The following is a 21,287-nucleotide window of genomic DNA, read 5'->3' on the forward strand; positions in this document are numbered from 1 at the left end:
ACGTTATTGTAACTTATGCCACCAGTCTGGTCTGATACACAGCTGGCCCAGGGTCATGGTGCTGGCATCCAAAGTAATTTACAGCATCTGTGCACCTCCCCCAAGTCACACTGCGTGCCCTGCAGCTGCAATGAAGAGTTTGCATCATTAACTTTAGAGGCTTTAACTTATGCTTGCATTATGACTGCTGCCGGATGGCATCCCGCTCCTCTCTCTTCCCAGGTTGCCATGACAAACTAACAATCTTGATGCAAGGACTAGTTAGTAAATCAGGTAAGTTCCATGAGAATTTAGAGGATAGTAGAATAGCTCTGCCTCCAATATCTTAACAGATAATAATTTTCATGGCCCCTTGACAGTGGCAATAGTTATGACTTCTGCAAACTGCCTCATTAACATTTCTAGGATTCAGCATTTTCCAAAGATGCAGCCATTATTTGATTCATGAACACTGCAGCACTGCACAGAGGATACACATGGCCAAATATTCATTAGCCTGGATTTAGGCACCTGTGTATATGACCTGCACTTTGTCATTATGGATAACATTTAGCATATCTCTTGGCATCATGAGAGTCTTTCTACTCTTATTGTGATGAGAAATCAGCTCCTTTTTCTCCCTTTTGTCTTCACCCTTTACCTAAAACATTTGTTTCATGAAGTTATAAATGATAATTTTAAATTATGAGTTTGGGTTTCTACCTGTGCATGAGTTAAACTGCTTGATTTGTGTATCTTTCTAATGAGCACATGCAGAACTAGGTACTTCCTAGACCTTAGATTCCCCCTCTAAACAGTAAACACTAAAGATCAATGTGAATTGAATTCTGGAAAAATCTTCTTTTTTATAAAAGTACTTCAAGAACGTTTGTTTTTATTCAAAAGCTATGAAAAAGAATGGCTTGTATTGCTCTTGTCAAGAGCAGCAGTATTATGTGACAATTATGTTAATAAGCATATAAAATTTTGCTCTAGAGTAGCAAGCTGCCATTATGGCAAGAACAGCATATTTGTTTGTATAAAGAATTTATTTATGAGTTTACAGCTAAAGATAACAGTTCTGCCATGTTGAGCTTACATTGCATTATTGTATATTGCAGTAAGTAGACTATTATGTGAGCATGACCAAGAAGGTTTCCAGCGCAGATGAGGACATTGCTGTACCTGGAAATCAAACTCCCATACGAATGATTGTTTTGGGGTTGGTTTCAAGCAGCTCCTTTTCTAAAAAATCTTGATTCTCACACCATTTTAATTACACATGACGTTAAAGTAATCTTATTGTGTTCATAAATTATTAACTATCATTCTTCAGGTTTATGATAAAATTACAACCCAGGGATGCTCACCTCACACCCAGTGGGACTTTCTGCAGCCCATCAGAAAGAAGAATCCAGTGTACAGCTGCTTTCTCTTCAACCAGTTCAGCAGCAATCAAGAGTAGGGTTAATTCTAATAAATTGATTTGCTTCTGTCATGTCATGAAGGAACAATCACAAGGGAAAATGGTGGTGAGGAGCAGATTGCAGTTCTAACAAGGACAGTTCCTGTAGCCAGTCTTTTCTGACTCTTTCCTGACACCTCCAAAGAAAGGGGCTCCATAGCAGATAGCTTGCCAAGATACTCAGATAATTTGCCAAGTTGTTCCAGGGTGTCATGGTTTCAGCCTGGCACAGAGCCAGTGCCCCCATGAAAATGCCTCACCCTGGTGTCTGCTGTGAGATGTGACCAGGAATAAGCAAAACAGGCTCCAACTTAAACATAAATAACACTTTATTACCTAAAACTACAGGAAAAAAATAGGAAAGACTATAAGGAAGAGAAAAAAATTGAAAACCTTACAAAAACCACTTTTCCTCCTCCCCACTCCCTAACTTTCCCAATCCAATACATTCTCTTAAAAATACCAACTGCCCAGCCCGGCACGACACTTTAGTATACTCAAACTGCAGTTCATGAAGAGGAAAAGGAGTCCTTCTTGTTCCATAGGCTTCTGGAAAACACACTGAAATCCCGGATGCTTCCTTGTCACTTCGGCACCGCCCGGAAAGTCCATTTGCCGCTTGTGACATGTTCCTTCCATGCTCAGTGCTCTCACCACCGAGACATGGCCAGAGCTGCTTTTAGGGTGGTCTTTCAAGGATGCCTTGTCTCACTCCAAAAAGGCACAGTCTCTGCTTTTGGGACAACTGTCCCCCCCATATATTTCCAACCCCCTTGGGCCGGGGGGTCCTCACAAATGAACCCTCCTGGTTTTGAGGCACTGCCTCCCCCTAAATGCAGTCTGTGTCACAGGAACAACTGAGTCCATGGCTACAAGAAAAGTCCAGCCAAAAGGCCACTCCAAATCATCTCTCCCCATCCAATCATCTCCACATCTCATCTCTTATCTCCCTTCTTATTCAGCTTCGAGGAGGATTAGCATTTTTGCAAGGCCCCAATCATGCAAGAAAGGGTTAAAAGTTTTCAGTCTCTGTCTGTCGGTCGGCTCCCACGCACGCTGCCCACACGCTGCCGCTGCGGCCGGGCAGTCTTCCTCCCCCTTCTCGCTGGCTGCTCTCCTGGGGGGGGGAGAGGGGGGCTGGCTGCCCGAGGGCTGACTCTCTGGGACCTTCCACCCTTCCATCCTCGAAGCCCCCCCGAAGCCCCCTCAACCCCATTTCTGTCCAGGCCCCGGGCCTACCACGTGGCTGGCCCCTCCCCCGCCCAGCAGCAGCGGGCCGGGCGAGGGAGAGAGGTCTGAACTCCTCGGCCGACGAGGTCCAAAGAGAAAGTGCCAGGGCAGCGCCTTGCTTTTAACCCCTGTGTATTCTCGGAGGTGTGTCCAAACCCCACTGGCTACACCAGGTGTCAGTATGAAACCCAAAACCTTCATTGGTTTGACCACAGCTTCCCAGAATTCCCACTCCTTCCGGGTCAAACCATGACACAGGGGCAGCAACCAACTCCAGGATGTTCTTCTTTGGGTGCATCTGGGGAGATCACACTTGTGAATGATGTGGTTGGAGTTGACAGAATAAGTCCAGTTCTCTTGAGAATTATTAAATGCTCTTGGCTTCCCCTGGCCCTGAAGGGCAAACTTTTCTATTTTCTGCCTCTTCTGGTTCAGGTTCTTTTGCTTTTCTGTGCAACAACCACCGGATTAGAATTGAATTCTTATGTTTTAAATAAAAACTGAGATATTAGCGTCAGTCTAGGACTTCCAAGTCTAAATTATGAGGGGATGCAGTGGAAATTCTGGCCATTGGCAATGTTACATCTAATCGATGGATATGAGGCTTTTTGTACATCTTCTGGCACCATTCAGCCATGATTTTTAGCAGAAATTTGACTTTTATTGTAATAAAAAATAAACATTTGTATTTTTACTATGATTTTTGAACAATTTTTATCCATCCTTATCGCAAACACCACTTGAAAGATAAATCATCCTGCTACTGAAATGCAAAATGATTTAATGAGACACAGTACTGTAAACTCTGTCTTGTTCTCGTCAGCCTTTTTCATTATCAAGGGAGTGCAATTTTAAATTAGTTTAACTTCTTGACTCAAGAGAATGCAAAGAGCTCACGAATTAAGATTCACCTGCAAGAATGTTTCAGCACCAGGATTAAATGTGAACGCCCAGTTGACTGATAAGCAGATTTTAGCACAGGCGAATAAAGTCCTTGGGGACCAAACCTTGCCAGCGCCCAACAACATGTCACTTCGTATGACCCCATTTGTTTCAATGATATGACAAGCCTGAGACTCAAAATTTCAGCCTGATGATATACAAAGGGCTGCATCCAGCTCAAGGTCCTTAATGATCCCCATTTCTGAATGCAAATACAACTGTACTTGTCACATATCTTTTACAGTGACAAAAGCTTCATTTTGCCTCACCAGTAAGGGAAGAGATGCCTCATTGCTGCTGAGTTGTACACCCTTCAAAATGACAGGATCTCATTCTTTTATTCAAGACCTTGTCCCTAAATCCACGCTCTGGAGAAAGAATTAAGGTATCCCTTAATGTGGCCAGACTACATGGGACTACTGCAATAGCCTTGTAGATTTTTACAGCAGGAAGAAAAATCAGTGTCCAGCCTGGACAAAAGAGCTGCAAGCCACCCCTCCCCTCCTAGACAAAACCAAAACAAACAAAAATGCAGTTGACTAGCAAGCATTAAATAACTTGTAATTTAACTAACCTGTACCTATTCAGAAAGACCTTCGGTCTCTCAGCTGCTATTGAAGTTATGTCCCACATGTTAATTGAATCTCACTGTTGAAAATTAGCAAGTTACTTCCATTTTGAATTCTATTACCCTCAAGGAGGGTTGCTTCCTCATAATTCCTGGTGTTGAATGTTTATCCATTAGTCATTTATCAAGCAACAGAAGCATGGCTGGACTGTAGCACTGTGCATATTTTCACATATTGTTTTTTTTACACGCTTTCATGCATAGTACATCATATAACACACAGATTCATCTGTCTGTAGAGGTATATGTGCTGTAGACCCTCTGAAAAATGTATCCCTCTAAGGAAGGATATCCCTAACAAAAATTGAGATTTTTATGGTGGATTAGTGTAGAAGTACTCAGGTTCTCTTAATTTTTTCATTTTAATTTCTTTAAATTTTGACAGAGGCACAGGATCAGTTAGGTTGGAGCAGACCTTCAAGTTCATCAAGTCCAATCTTTTATCAATCACCACTCTTTAAACTAGACCATGGCACTGAGTCTCATATCTTGCTATTTCTTGAAAGCTTACAGGGATGGTGACTCCACCATTTCCCTGGACAGCCCATTCCAATGCTTTATAACCCTTACCATGAAGAAATTCTTCCTGTGGTCCAACCTAAGCCTCCCTTTGTTTTGCTTGAGGCCATATTCTCTGGAAGAAGAGGAAAATCCCCACCTTGCTACAGCTTCTTTCTAGGTAGTTGTAGAGAGCAACAGACGGGACAAGTTACAAGACATTTATTTTTCCCAAGCTGTTTTGTCAGAGTTTCCTACATTCCAACATGCTAATTTTACTCCAGGTCACAACCTCAATTTTTAAGAGCCTCAGTTACCCAGTACATTTCTTTCATGATATTTCTTTCATGAAATTTCTTATGCCTGAAGTGCAACACCTTTTCTCTGCTATCCTATCCTCATAATTTTGCTTTTCTGTGAAGAATTTGAAGAATGATCTATTAAAGTTTTTTACTATAAAATGCACTTCTAGTAAATGATAGCTAAGGTTTTGCCACTCTGGGTTGAATAGGAATACTGCAGCAGTTATTACCAAGTTTCTCCAATATGATTCATACTGCACAAGAGTTTATGCACTCAATCAAAAACCGGTAAAAAAAAGATGGAATAATCATATCCCATCTGAAATTAGCCATCAAAATAAAATAGAATTTATAAAAAGGAAAATAAGAGCTATGTGAAATAGCTTCTCTTTGTCTTTCAAATTAGATGTAGGCTAATCACCGAATCATTATAATTCAGAAAAGTAAAGAAAACAGAGCAGAACTTAATGATCAGAAAATAACAGTTAAAATATGAACCTTTTTTGTTTGGTTGGTTTTTTGTTTGTTTGTTCTTGTTTTTTTTTGTTTTGTTTCAGAGGTGAAGCTGCAACTCTTCACAAAATAACTTATGGCCTCAATGGCAAGGTAATGAAAACAAAAGAGAAGTTTGAAAGCAAAGTACTTCTAGGGGTAAGAAAAACATATTCTAGATTCTGGAGGTTTGTTTTGTACCATGTCAGAAGAGCAAAAGAGATGTAAACACTGAGGTTATGGCCACAATGAGTCACTGAATCGGGGTACAGAGAACCAGGGACACTTCAGTGAAACTGGCAGGTCGCAGGATCCCTTATTGTTTTTTTCTGTTAAAGATTTTGGCTCTATAAAACCAAAGCAAAAAGCTGTATGCTGCTTGACGGATGAAATCACTGCAGAGAGAATACTGATAGCTGTGCAGCTCCTGCTCTGCCTTATATGATATCCATCCCACTGCCAGTCAACCAGAAATGAACATTTAATCAGGTTATGTAGCCCAAACACAATCTTTATTTTGTGGCAGCTCTGTTATTGGTATCTGAACAGCTGGTATAGAGAAGAAACTCTTCAAACTGAACAATTCCCAGCTAGCACCTCGTCAGACAGAAGAGAGTGTCCCACTTTTCACAATGAATAGCAGGTTCAGGTCACCCTACATATTAAGTTTAGCAGGTCCAGTGCTGCTCAGAGATCCTGAGAAGGGGACAGCAAGGGTTGGCTAGAGCTTGATCTGTGGGCACAGAACCATCAGACACTTATACCACTAGGAAATCTCTACTCATGTGCAAACTAAAATTTACCAACTTGACCAGGTTTACACAGGTTTTGAAAAGGACAGAGAGAGACAACTTTGTTCCTCAGATCCCCTTTCCTGCTCCTTCTCCATTCAATCTGTCATGAATTTAGATCACTCAAAAGAATTGCTGTCAAAGGTATTAGCAAAAGTAATTTTAATATGATGCTGTAAAGCTGTGGTGTAACAAAGTTCCATGACAAAGTTCAATTTTTTACTGCCACAGGTGTTTACTGTATGTGACCTGGTGGGCTATCCAAAATCCATTTGAACTCTGATTCAAAACTTATCAAGACAAAAGTCTGAGCTAGTAATTCAAATCAAAGTTATATTGCAAGTTTATGCACAATATTGATTGCTACCAAAAATCAGTCACTGGTAAAAGCTCTCTCTGTCACAGGTAGAAACCTTGAGAGGTTTCCCAACTCTGGGGAACATCACCATCATGTAGCCATGCTGCTAAGCAGAGAGAGCTCAAAGAACGCTCATTTAGGCTGTCAATATTATGTAAGGGTCTCCACACTGTGGGTCAAGCTGGTTACCATGTGAACCAGATTCAGCTTATGCTGAAAATGATTGCTCCAGCAAGAAGGATAAGCAATCCTCCAAAGGTTAGCCCAATCTATAGGGAATGTGTGCTGGTGTTATTCCCAGATTCATTCCTGAAAGGGAAAAGCACTGTGAGTCTTGGTTGCATTTTTCTGGATGGATTAACCCTTAGAGACTCAACTTGTTTAACTGTTCAGACTAAAGACAAAGGTCTCTTTGGCCACTCAGAATGTCCCTGTCTCTTTAACATCAAAATACAAGATATCTGAAAGAATAAAGACAGATATAAGGAAGCTGCCAATCCTGAAATGCCTGTGGAGCATCTTTAATTACAGTTTGAGGCCTCAGGAGGAGACTTGGGAGCACAGTTACTGTAAAGTCATTAGCCCATGGCATTTTCAATTAAAGCTTGTCAGGCCCAACGAGATGTGCTCCGATGGAAAGGGAATTACTAGCTATGTTCTTTGGAATGAAATAGTAATATATTTTGGCATCAAATGGACATGAGGCCTGATCAGAGCCCATCAGAATGTATTGTGCAGAGCTTGGAAAGTGATGTTTCTGAATCTTACTACTAACAGGTAAGGATAAGTTTCTGAGAAGGGAAATCATGGCTAATTAAATGGGTTACAATACAGGTGATTTGATGTCCTGATTCCAGCTGGGATAAAGTTAATTTTCTTCTTAATGGCTTATAAAGTTCTGTGTTTTGGATTTAGTTTGAGAATAATCTTGATAACACACTGATGTTTTAGTTCTTATAGTACTTACTCTAAATAAAGGACTTTTCAATGTCTCATGCCTTGCCAGCAGGTGTACAAGAAGCTGGGAGGGAGTGTAGCTAGGAAAGCTAACCTGAGCTGGACAAAGGGATATTCCACACCAGAGAATGTCATGCTCAGCTTACAAAACTGGAGGCAGTTACCTGGGGTTGCTGATTGTTGACCAGAAAAGGTCTGAACATTGGTGTCAGCATGGGGTGAGTAATTGTATTGGGCACCAACTGTTTCTCTTGAATTTTATTCCCCTCTCTTGCTCTCACCCCTTTTCATTAGTAGTATATTTTTTCATTAGTACTACAATTATTATTAGTAGTAGTGGGTTTTTTTTATTTTTAATGATTAAACTGTGATGATATCAACACCCAAAGTTTGCCTTTTCTTTCCCATTCTCCTCCCCCCAAGGGTGAAGAGCTGGGGAAAGTGAGCAAGCAGCTCTATGGTGCTTAGTTGCCAGCTGGTGCTAAACCATGGCACTTAATGATGTAGAAGTCAGAGAGGTCTGCAAGAGATATTCTCTGATTTGTGTCAGGACACTTCAGGCAGTCACAAAAGGATGGGAAACAGACTCCTGTCATATGAGTAAGCCCGAAGAAATAAGATTCATAGGAATTTAACTGCCTTTCTAATAAGAGGGCTGTGCATATAACACACAATTTTGTTTAAAGAGAGCACAAAAGCAGGTTTAAGATCTCCGAGTGAAACAGGTTTGCATGCCATGCTTAGAGGAAAAGGTGCATCTGAGAAAAACTGGAATCCCATTGACGAGTCATAAATGCCAGACTGCAGCAGCAGGGGATATGCACCAAGATAAGCAAAAAGATCACACAAGAGCCCAACCTGTTCCTGAAAGGTCAGAACATAACCTTTAACAGCCAAAGCTGACACAGGTGTTTACTGTACGTGACCTGGTGGTCTATCCAAAATCCAAGAAAATTAGGAAGTTTAAGGTTTAAGCCTGAAAAGTTCAGTAATCTCACAGATGAGTTCAAGTACAAATGTGCCAATTAATCGTAACACATTTTTCCCTAAGTTACCCAAAAATTAGTGGAAAGATAATCATTGGTGAATGATAATAAAAAGGCATCACAAACAGGAAATTATGTTATCACATCTACATTTCATGTGGCTACTGGTGCTCGGACATCTCAGTTACAACCTCTGAGAAAATTAACCAGTGCCAAGGCATCAGCACTGAACTTAATCAGCTAGTACTTCTATTTGTTTGGACTGACCTTAGCAAAGCTTTGGTGCAGGTCAGCTCACACACTCCTAAACAGCTCTGAAGTTTGATACTGAAGTTTGTGGTGGGCACTAGAAGATGTAAATGTGGTATGTAGAGGGTGCTGGTCTAGGGAATAGAACAGTAAGCCTTGAAAGCAAGGCTTATTTCTTGGGACAGTTTCTGCCATTAAAGCAGGATTAAATGACAGAGGAAGAAAGATCATACCAAGAAATCACAAAACCTAGAGAGTAACAGAGCTGAAAAGAAGGACAACTGGAACTAGTCGAACAGAAGACTAAGGCAGACAGATTCTAGCCCAGAAGAAGGAGTATTCAGAGCTTTTGCCAGTTACTGAGCTGCCTTGGGCAGAGGAACTTGGACTTATCAGAACCACAGAATGGTGCTTCTCCAGCCAGAGGGTGTGTTTTGCCAGCACAACAGAGAAACTGCACAAGGCACATCTTATGGGTTTAGCTAAAGGACACAAACAGACCATGAAAGGCTTATGGCATCCATTGGTTGAGAAGCTGCCACAGAGAGGAGATGAGCAAAAGTAGAAACAATTCCTACACTAACATCACAGCAGCATCACAAACAGTAAGAGTGGGATGAAGACCTACATATTTAAAAGGCTTGAATTGAATGCAACATCTTCATAAAGGCCAAGTGATGAGAATCAGCTATAAGTTGGGACCAAGTGACTGATGGAAAACACAAATGCTTCCAGAGACTGAAATAAGATGGATATCACAAAGAAGGCAGAAAATTACAAGAGTTTAGTAGAGGACGATGGCCTGTAGAAACACACAAAAAATTCTGGTATTAAGAAAGAAATCTCTAAATAGATTCTTCAACTAAGGACCTAAATTAGAGAAAGATGGTGCAGAATTTATCACACCTGACTTCAAACAACAGCCAATGCAATGTCTCCCATCCAAGCAGTTTATACAAAGCTCCCTTTACAGACAGTGGAAAAAAATAAACGATTCATCTCACTTATTTGAGAGACGTGTTTTAGAATGGCATGGCTTGTGCCCTACTGGAACTTGTTTCTCTCCACTTCCAAGACAGGAGTTTCAGTGATTAGCTCAGATGGAGACATCTGCATGTGGCCTCATAACTCCCAGCCAGGGAGTTGTCTTGTGTTTTACCTCCCATTAAGCACTGTGCAGGAGGTTGATTGCCATTTTCATATGTGGAAGGAATTTTTTTCCCAGGCAGCTAAAGTGGCACATGACTATATGGGGTTCTTTTTCACATACTACCTTGCAATCAGGAGGGCTAGCTTTGGGTTGATTTACAATTGTTGGATTGGCTTTTAGGGCACTTCTTTATTCAAAATGGTCCAGTGGAAGTCACCAAGCCAGCACACTAAAATTTTGATCACCATTTGAACTGTGATTTAAAATGGTAAAGAGCTGCATTGGCTCAGTGTTTAACAGAAGCTGTAGTTCTTTCCATCTGCTCTCTTCTCCGTGCTGTGTGCACCAATGTCATTGGATGGGTAATGGCTTCCCACAGAGGCCCTCAGCAGGGTGGAGGGCAGATTCACTCTCGGGATGTGATGGTGTCTGGTGAAATCTGCATTGGGTAACCTTGATGGATAATTTAGAATACCATGTGAAAGGCTTTAGCTGCAGCTATTAACCATATCACTTCTAACTGCAGTAGAGTGTCTAAATCTCTTTTACCTATCAGATGTCAGCTGTACAATATGAATGTAACAGAGAAGAAACAATAAAATAAAATGAAGTTACATTAACCTAAAAAATGGCACATGTTTATTACAAGTTAACAGTCCTTTACTGCACCCACAGGAAGTTGAAATGTTCACAAACAAAATTACGTGAAGACAAGTGCACTATTTTTAAAATACAACAGTCTGATAAACCTTGAGCTACCTGAGGACAAAGCTAGTACTGAGAGTTACAGACACATTCTAATGACGAATTAAATATTAATCTAGAAGGCTAGTGGTAGTTTCTTACAGGTCTTGACTTCACTGAATCTTGCAGAGGCAGTACTGAGAGCTAAACCTGTGCTCCTTGCTCACACATCTCATGTTAGTTTTAAATGGAATAATCCCTCCGTAAAAACTGAATAAAAATTGTAGGGCATGGGCCTTACAGTATTGGAAACAAGGTTGTGGAAGATGCTAAGTGTGAGAGGCTTGCATTCAGAGCTGGAACTCAAATCTTCCTTCATAAATATGGTTGATACTCTGGGATTTTCATATCCTAAGGAGAACACTTGATCTAAAATGAGTCTTGCAATATTTTACAAGGCATGCTTAACCTCTTAATGTGTGTCATGAAAAGATTAAGAGGCAGTGTTATTGCTTGCAAAATCACCTGCTATTTCCAGGAAACAGTCATTTGCTGGACCTGTCCTTGTCACTGGCATAAGTATAATGCTTTTAATAATCTCCCATTGCCTAAGTGATGTGTTTGCATCAAAATGATGGATATGCTATAGCTGGCAAAACTTTTAAGAGCTACTTGTTTCTATCTTGTTCTTCTGCTGCCATCTAGAGGTTTTATTCTTAGATTTACAAAAAAGAGAATAAAGTGCTTCATTATATTGCAAAGTTGCCTTTAAAAATTGTCTGCACCTTAACATCACTTAAGGTGCTATTATCACTGAACCTCTGTCTCCATACAAGAGCAGATTAATGAAGTGTGTACAAGCTTTAGAGCTGTGGGATGCAAGTGAGTCTTATGGGCTGAAGTGAGATTTATACTAGAGGCAAACACTGTCATAAAAAAAAAAAAATCCTCATGAAAAGAACCTGTAAATTGACCTTAGGAGGAATTTTCATAAAACCTGTTTTTCAGCAAATAAACAGTAACATATCAAAGCAGCCTCAAAGTAAGCAGGTGCTTGGAGAAAAGGCAGCCTTGCCAGCCTTGCAGCAGGATGCCAACATGACAGGCACAGCCAGGACTTTGGCCCGTCAGCACAACTGGCTGACATCTTCTGTGCCTCCTGTGACAAGGCAGTGATGCTCCATTTCACGCTAGCATTGCCCAGAACGGCACAACACGGAACTCAGACAACACAAAACTCACCAGTGAGACAGAAAATCATTCTAATAGAAACATTTCTTCTTAAAGGTAACAGAAACAGCCAGTTCACCACAATGGGCTCCCAGCTTTGTAAAAATAATAGATTCACATGCAGTATAAATTAGTCCATCTCCCTTGACCTCAGTGTGAATAGGTTAATTTGGCATCAGACCTTCTCGGGCAAATCTCACCTTCTTGCTTTGCCCCTCAAATGTTTATTAATTAAACTAATGCTAGCACCAGGTCTGTGGAGGGCAGGTGCAAATGCTAATGTACCTCACCATGTATTTCATCTGAATAGATTACCAGAGCATCCTTTTTGTCCCTTTGATATCCATCCGATTTTATTGCCCCTCCTGGCAACCAGGAGCACGTTGACTCTGAAAAGACAGTTCCTTTTAAATACAGTTGAACCAATTCATTTCCTGGAACTGATAACAAGATTTTTAAATGTGTACAAAGGAACCAAATGTACACTGAACACTGAAATATGGGAAAGAGTTTCTAGGAAGTCCTTAGCCTTTAGAATACAATGTTCCTGTGAATGATAATTTCTGTACTTCAGCAGAGGATTAGCTGTCATAATAAATTATTTCTGTTTGCCTGGAAGGAAATAAGTGAAACTTCCTTAACTAAGAAGGCCAGCAAAAGGTACCGCAGAGATGAGACTAACCTTGTCTCCTGTGCCCAAGGATACCTCTGAAAAGCTGCCATAACATGCAGTAATTTGATAGTGTCAGCTAAAATTAACCTGTGTACTGTAGAAGGAGATAAGAATAATATTAAATTCCTGCTGATACTCACTTTGTATGCTATGGAGACTGGCTCTGATGTTTTGTGGGCCTGCCATAATAAGATTTTGAAAATCTTAAATACCTTTAATAAGAAATTAGAATAGAAAAAAAGAAAATATGGTTTATTTTGTTGAGACTTGCTGAAGTTCTTGCGATGACGGATTGCTATGAAAATATATTTTCTTATTTTGACAGATACTAAGATGGTAAATCCTTACTTTTCTTTGTGTCCTAAAATCTCCTAATTTAACTACTTCATATTAGTACCATGTTCTTCAGTCATTAAACATCTTGGACACTTTCATTCAACGACCAGATGCAGAATGTGGGTACCAAACCAGTTTTCACCCCAAAAAATTATTTTTTTATCACCATTCAGTATAATTCCTGGATGTTTAAACTGTATTTAAATATAAACTCACTGTTCATTGGCTCTGGGTACAAAAATATTTCAAAAATATTTTTATTTAAAATCAAATAATCTTTTAATAAAGCGTAATCAAAGGCTATTTCCTTTCCAGAGCTGGCCTGTAGTTTTGTATCATGACTACTTACAGATATCAGAGAGTTGCAAAGGAAGTTTGCAGTCCTTGGAGAATTTGAAACTACAGTGAATCCATTCTCATCATTACTTGTTCAAACCATCAAGTTCATAACTAGTTTACATTACCATGCCCTCAATCCCTCCTTGACTACTGAAAATTAGGATAAAATTCAAGAAAGGGAGAGAACCTCTCAAATCTAGCATTTAACAAGCTCATGTGAGAGTCAGGATGGGTCTAGTCTCTTTTTCTTCTGTCTCCCAGATGTGTGCTCCAACCTACTGCATCTGACATATGGTAAGTTGGTTTCTCATTTCATCTGCTTTTCATCTTTCTCCAAAACAAAAACCATAGTGGTTCAAGTGAATTGGGTTCCAGACAAAGCAATGAAAGGTCTGTGTCAGTGATATAAAAATTGAAAAAAAATTAAATAAAGGAAACCCTGAAATTAAATTTATTCCAAAACTGTCAATTTCCTTGGGTTTTTTTCAGTTTGCCTGCTGGGGTGGGAGGGAGGGGGAAGTCAGAACAATTGTTTCTATATTTCCCACACTTACGATCAGAAGCTGAAACTCAGAGTGAAAGACTCAACATCAACTTTCAGCAGTGACCCTGAAACACAAATTTCTAATCTGGTCACTTGTGCCGAACTCTTCCATCCAGTTTCTTCAGTGAAGATTTTGCAGTGCCAATTCTTCATGTGACCCCTCATCCAAGCTCCCATCTCCCACAATGCTCCCTTTTCATCTCATTTATCCTAGAGACTGGAAGAAGTCAGGAGAGAGGAGGGCTGCCTTCAATGCCTATCATGAATGTTTCTTACCATTAGAACTCTCTGCTGGAAGCAGCTTAGCAAGGAACAAAACTTCTTCTAGGTACAGAGGTGGTTTCTATTGAACAGAGAACCTGATCCAAAAAAAGCCATCCCTGCAAACACTCAATTATGTATCATATGAGAGATATGTGAGCAACTGATGCCCATCCTATTTGAATGTTTCACAATAAAAATGTGTTGGAAATTTTGCCTAGAAGAGCATCACTTCACACATGGAAGAGCTCCCTTGTTCTTTTCACTGAGAGGAGAATCAAAGACAATTATTTTAAGTGACTGAATTGTATATTTATCTTCTGATGCCAGTTTAAGCTTGACCTGTACTGTAAAAAGTAAAATTAATGTTGCAAGTGCCACTCAGTGACTGTGATTAACCATAATTTGCATTCTTTATTGAAAGTCGATAGTCTGCATGCTACCAGCTGTGAAATTGTGCAATAAGCAATAATTAAACAATGAAGAAGAGTAAATAGAACTAGTTAGGCATGATTTGGAGTAGTGAGTAGCAAAGGTGACTTTTAAAGTTTTATTAGCACAGAGCAGGAAAAACAAAATACAACCATGTGATCTATGGTTCAGTGAGTAAAGAGTGAACATTTGTAAAAGTCTACTAAAGTCACACGATAGAACAAGAGTATCACTACTGAAGCAAGACTATACACTAAACTTACAGGACACTAAGGGCTTCAAAGCCCAAAGGACCATCTCTGAATATCTATGTAACTGCAGTTCACCACCTTTACTGGCAGGACATTTGTTCTCAGAGGCTTGTTGGATTGCCTGGACTTTGGGGTTTTTTGCAGAGGATTGACAAGTGTGAAAATAAAAGTTTATTGCAGGTTTGTAGGTTTTGGAGCTTGCCATTTCATACGGGAACCCCTGGCAGGAGTTTGTCTTTTCACTGTTTGCAAGTCTAACTGAATTATATGCATTCAAAATGAGATTGTTGCAGATGTGTACAGCACCACTGCACAGCTACCTCCCTAAGCAAACTTAAAAACTCAGTTTCCCTTTGGACATTACCAACTAATTTTGTGTGGCAATAGCTCAAATACAGCTCATGTATTCTATACATTTGTCAAACACAGAATGAAGCTTCACTTGTTACAGAATCTTCATTTGCCCTCAGGTTTGAGGACTTCTTCTGATGGTGGTATTGGCCTAGGTTTAGCAAGTTGGCCAGGCTTAATTTCAGGCATTTTTTCACCATGTCTGTACACACTTACAGTGACATCCACTGTTTCCCCACCATACTTGTTCTTGACATGGATGCTGTATTTGCCTGAATCTTCTGAAGTCACCCCCTTGATGGTTAAACTGGCGTATTTCCCCTGTTCCAGTGAATACGCATAGTGCTCATCAATTTCAAAGGCCTTGTCATTCTTGAACCAAACCACTTCAGGGTCAGGATTTCCAAATACAGTACAGGTCAGATTCAGTGTCTGAGGGAAATAACATAAGTTTGTGATCAGTATTTGTTTAACCTCTGTATTATTTTTAGGCATTTTTTATTCTTAGCTAATTAAACTAAGACATGATATCATATTCTTGAAGACTGAAAAGTAAAGTCCCTAATATTTATTCTTCCCTTGATTCAGACTTTCCACCATCTCACCAGTAACTGTGATACAGTAATAGCCTCAGGGCTGCAGTGTCTGAAGATGGTAAGTTGGACTGTCATTGAAGTCCTGCCTGCAGGAGACTCCTGACAACCCATTAGTCTGACATGAGGTTCAGGCAATGATAGTTTTAAAAACATCCTTGAAGCTTCCCTGTACACAGCAGGGAGGAGAACTGAGCAAATCTTTTCTGACCAAGGCCTCCTGAGGTTATTGCTTGAGATGATTAAAAAAAAAAATTCACTTAAAAATAGAATACATAACATGAATCACTGGACATCGATTCCAGGTGTGGCTGACTGAAAAAGTGGAAATACTTTATGAAGAATAAATAATACATAAATACTGGTAAAATGCTCTTAAAATCATAGAATGGTTTGGGTTAGAAGGAACCCTAAATATCATCTGCTTGCCATCCCCCTGGCATGGGGAGGGACATCTTCCACAGGCAGGGACACCTTTCACTAGACAGGGTTGCTCACAGTCCTGTCCAACCTGGCCATGTGTTACATGCATGTGAAGCATATTCAGAAAATAGCTGACATTATCGAATGGACCATCCTGACAGCTTAGCATTTCTCAATGACTGAACTGAGATTTGAGGAGCTTGTAAAATTTTCATGAGGATTCTTCCAAATTTTTATAGATGTACTGCTGAACCCAATTTTGACCACCCTCTAAGTGTGTGTGTGTAAACTTCATGTATTTAGGTACAGTGATCACAGAAAAAATAGGGAAGAAATATCTGAAAACTCACTGCACAAAATTTGGCCCTAGATAACGTCACCTTAATAATTCAACATACGCAGCATTGTGTTTGGAAAGAAAAGAAAAAAGAAAACAAGAAAAAAACCAAAGAAAAATCCTACTGTTAACAACCCCAAACTGACAATTTCTACCAGAATTGTTCCTTATATTCTCTCCACATTCCCCCTCAGGGAATGAACATACTTGAGGAATGTTTTTCTTGATTTACGATAACTGAATAGGTGTGATATAACTCAGAGTAAAAATAAAACAGGAAGAAGTTTTCAGTGATCAACAGCCACATATGTTCACAAATAGAAGTGGTCTTTGACAATTCATGCATCTGAAGTCAGAATGCTGAAGGAAGATTTACATACTAGGGGTACAATGTAGTGGCAAGCTCAGTCAGTGGGTATTCTTGAAGTGATATTGTGTAGGAGGCAAAGTTAACTAACAGCATACAGAAACTAGACTTACTATAAAATATTTAAAGGACTGATGAGGCAAACACAAAAACAAAATTTTGGGAAAATAACCTTGTGTCTAATAGAGTGTGTTTTATTCTTTCAGTCCTTTTTGTAACATAAGCAACATTAAATTACTATTGCTTTCAAGAGTCATGTCATTTAAGAGAAATTAATAATTAAATCATAATAATTAATCAAGTCTCAATAAGTCGGTATTAAAAACTTATCAGATATATTCCACAGTCATTTTAGATAATTTGGGTCTATTCTACTTATGAAATTATAGATTTGAACTAAAAATAAAATTATTCTCCTGCTTTCAGTTTCATGAAACCATTTGCATTCCCTCACCTCTTGATATCAAAGAAAACCTCTCACTGCTCAGCATAACAAAAGCTGTCCTTACCTTCCCATCCATTATGGTAACGACATCAGGCAAACCACCAATGACTTTACCACGATCTAGGGGTAAAAGAAAAATATGGTAATCATATGAAGTTTAGACCTCAAAATTACTCATTTCTTAATGAGTTTAGAGTCATGACTCATGGCTTTTTTACTGCCTTTTTTTTAATCTTTAAAAAAAACAATTTTTGTGATATTCTGGGAGGGGTTTAATGTGTTGCACAGTCAGTCCCTTTAGATTTTTTTGGCCAAGATTTTGCTACAGCATTCTAAACTGATACACATAACAACCTTGAAGGTACTGCTGAGCTTGACAGTTGATGTTTTGGGCCCAGAGCAAAGTAAGGAGGATGCTTTTAGCATCTTAGTGGTATCCAAAGTCTAAGAAAAATTTGTTCTGCCACAGACTTTGTGGGCAGAAGCATCATGTCACCACCAGGGAATTGATATAATTTCCAGTACTCCTACAGTCCCTAACTGTAATGAGCTTCCCCACAGTCTGGGCCTCAGCAAGCAGTGCAGAACAGGCAGCAGCCGGCAATTTTTTACTTAATAGATAGATCCCAATATTCAGTATTCTCAGAAGCTTTCAGACTCAACACCTCCTTGTATGACACACAATTCACATTTCACCAAATCTCAAATCTCAGGAGACACAAGAAGACACAGTGGAGGCTTACAAAATATGTGAAGTGTTTACTGCATTTCCATTGCAATTAAAGACAACTAAACCCACAAATTACTATTGTTTTTGCAATATATTGTGCTAACAGAGAATTTCTGCAGCCACAGAACTCAGTAAGCTATGGCAGCATATTATGATGAATGCTTTAATAAGAACACTAGATCACATTTTATAACATCTATGATAAAATGAAAAATAAACTTACTCTTCTCAGCAAAAGCAGCTGCCCTAAAGTTGTTGAGAAAGAAAGAGAAACATATAATGTTATTGATTAAATTATTAATAAAAAATATTTTGACACAGCTGACACTGTTGTTATAGCATTAAAATACAAAAGATGCAGCACTTACTTGAGTCGCTGGAACTCTTCATATGCTTCATCAAAAGCTGTAACCAAACAATTGAGAGTGTTTTTTTCATGAACATAACTTGCATTGGGGCTCAATAAACATTTAAACACATTCCCATGTTAAAATCCCTTTTAAAACCTGTACAGTGTCACACAGTAGCACAATTAGAAACCAGACCCTTGAAAACTAATGCAGCTGGTGTTGAAAACAGATACAAGACTAAAAAGATAATAACAGTTATAAAATTTACCTATGACTGGTTTTGATAAAAGACTGCTTTTACAGTAATTCTTCTATTTCCAATAAAATCTGCATAATCTATGAAAAGGCACAATACAAATCTGATTTAATAAATATACCTTGCCCAGACAGATCAAGTGTACGTTTGAAGCTTTCCTTGCCACCAAAGATTTCAAAGGTGTAGTTCCCCTTATCCTTTTCAGTGGGTTCACTTATCTGCAACCAGGCAACATCTTCTCCACCTCCAATCTTCATCTTTTCACCAGAAGAAATCTTAGATTCCCTGGGGAAAAAAAAAAAAAAAAGTTTGTAAAGATGAGTTTGAGTCTTTTCCTGTATGTTGTCCATAGGAAACCATCGATAAAAAAGTCACAAATGACAACATAAATATTCCCAAGCTATAGAGAGATTGCAACTAATGGGCTCATTTTTCCAGAATACTCTTTGCTTCTGGGAGGGAGTATCTAACACTTTGAAAATATTAGCTTGAGTTTTCATTTCTAAGATTCATATGTTCACCCTTTTCTCATTCTCCTACCCTCCTCACACAGAGCTATGCTTACATCTTTATGCACCTACATGACTCTGTGTGAAAATGCTTAGGGTTCTGTACACTTCATACACAGTAAAATATAATACATAGGGGTTGTAAGTTATAGGCAAATCACCTTTTTTGATGAAGGAAAGATGTATTTCATTAACTTCAAAAATGAATTTAAAAAAGATTTGTGTAAAATTACTCTTGCACCAAGTTAAAGTACGTTTTTGGTTTTTAAAAAAAACAAGAAAAAATTTATTAACTGTAGATAAGTAATAAAAACTTTTTAAAAAACAATGACATTAGCTTGACTTATCATCACTTCCTAGTTAAGGAAAAAGGAAATGCTCTGCAGATTCAGATCAGGTGGTCTCCTTGTCCACAGTCTGTCAGGAACAGGGGAAATAGAAGAAGCTATTTAATGAGAGCATATAAACCACACCATTTTCAATGGCTCAAGGAGAACTTTCTTCTTTCACTCATTAACTACTAAAATACTTCTTTCCATTATTCCTCCCCAAGCATCTTTAGCTGGAATTTTTTATAAATTAGGTCAGTTTTAGCTTTTTCTTGATCACTCATTTTATTTGACTACACAGAAGTGATTTGACTTCATAGCTAGAATTATTTTGATGGTGAAAAAGTATTTTTACCATTTTCCTTTCTTTAAGACAACTTCATTGAGTTCAGCCTACCAAATTAGATTTCTGGATAGAAATGGCTATATATTAGAAAATATTACATATAAAGTTTCCCACCATGCCCTGAGTAGATGATGAATATTAGGTCTAGGACTTGTATTGCATTTCATGCTATGAAAGACAGTGGATAATTAAATGCTAGTGAGAAATTTACATGTTGGGGAAAAAAATTAAAATAATGGCTTGTATAGCATTTTAATTTTTCCAGGAAAAAAAATTTGCTAGAAGTCCATTTAAAGGAGATTGGAAGTTGGGACAGGTTGGTGATTTGGTTGGTTGGTTTTGGTCTTTTACCTTTAACAGCTCTGATTATAGTCATTGTATTTATATAAGAATTGAAATTTTATTCTTTCAGAATCTCTGTTTAATGATCTTCAAGACAATCAAAGTGTAAGACATTATAAAATCTTAAATAATCAGGGGGTTCTCTATGCAAATGTAAATGCAAATGTAAATAATATAAATATAAATATAAATATAAATATAAATATAAATATAAATATAAATATAAAATTTATAATAATATTATATTTTCATTTTAGCCATGTAGCATTCTTTACTTTTATACTTCTATGAAATGGATAGTAAAATAGACTGTCACTTTTAAAACTCAAGCAGACACAGTAAACGGCAGAAGCAAATGTTTTTTCTTTTCCTTGTCATCACACTCATATCACTATTATGAAAGAAGAAGAACTTTGTAAATACACAGTCTGAGATATAAATACAGTTGCACAGCCTTACAGAAGTGTTCTTGAGCACCCTGAATGTGATAATTGATGTCCTGATTGTCTTCCTGTCTTCATAGAAAGCATTGCAAATCTAGGACAACACATTGATAAACCAGACTATTCCTGTCTGAATCAGACCAGTTCACTGAAGAATGTGGAAGGTGAAACTTCTTGAAACGCTTTAAAATCCTTTCAAATATTAACTGCAGTTTCAAACAACTGAGGGCTTGACATAACAAAACATTTGAACACATATTTACCTGTAAATAGATTATCTGACTGTCTCCAAAGTCAAAGATTATTGTAACATGAGTGGAAAACTATTAGCAACTTTACAGCTCATTTTCACCCATAATCTCTGAGGATTATTCTCAAGGTATCCTGCGCCCATTGAATATCTTTTCAAAGAAGATTATCAAAATTAAAATATTTTTGGTTACTTAAGACTATATCAGTTTGGAAAAAAATAATTCTAATACAAGCTTTTATTAAACTGTGAGTGCAGATCCTTGGTATTCACCTAGAACTGGATGAGAGTTTCATGCACTTTAGAGAAAGGGCAGCCTTGAATCAGAAAATTTGCCCAAATATTTTGCTATCTTTTAGCCAGCCAGATAATACAATAGAAGACAAACAGCCCTGTGTTGAATAAGAGAACACAATACAGTAAATTCCTTTTTACTGTC

At 38.5% G+C, this 21,287-nt stretch overlaps 1 protein-coding gene across 1 annotated transcript in view; it reads right to left on the reverse strand.

Annotated features, from left to right (window-relative positions):
* Window positions 1–14,848: 14,848 nt before the first annotated feature.
* MYOM2 (myomesin 2) overlaps window positions 14,849–21,287 on the reverse strand; it is a 75,317-nt gene continuing 68,878 nt past the window's right edge. The window contains exons 34-38 of the mRNA XM_064710124.1: window positions 18,751–18,914; window positions 18,392–18,428; window positions 18,247–18,269; window positions 17,358–17,413; window positions 14,849–15,560 (exon numbers count right to left, since the gene is read on the reverse strand). Coding sequence (XP_064566194.1) covers window positions 15,234–15,560; window positions 17,358–17,413; window positions 18,247–18,269; window positions 18,392–18,428; window positions 18,751–18,914 — 607 coding nt within the window. The 3' untranslated portion in view covers window positions 14,849–15,233. The remainder of the gene's footprint in view (window positions 15,561–17,357; window positions 17,414–18,246; window positions 18,270–18,391; window positions 18,429–18,750; window positions 18,915–21,287) is intronic.

Source organism: Zonotrichia leucophrys, chromosome 3, assembly GCF_028769735.1.
Source record: "Zonotrichia leucophrys gambelii isolate GWCS_2022_RI chromosome 3, RI_Zleu_2.0, whole genome shotgun sequence".
Taxonomy (NCBI): Eukaryota; Metazoa; Chordata; class Aves; order Passeriformes; family Passerellidae; genus Zonotrichia; species Zonotrichia leucophrys.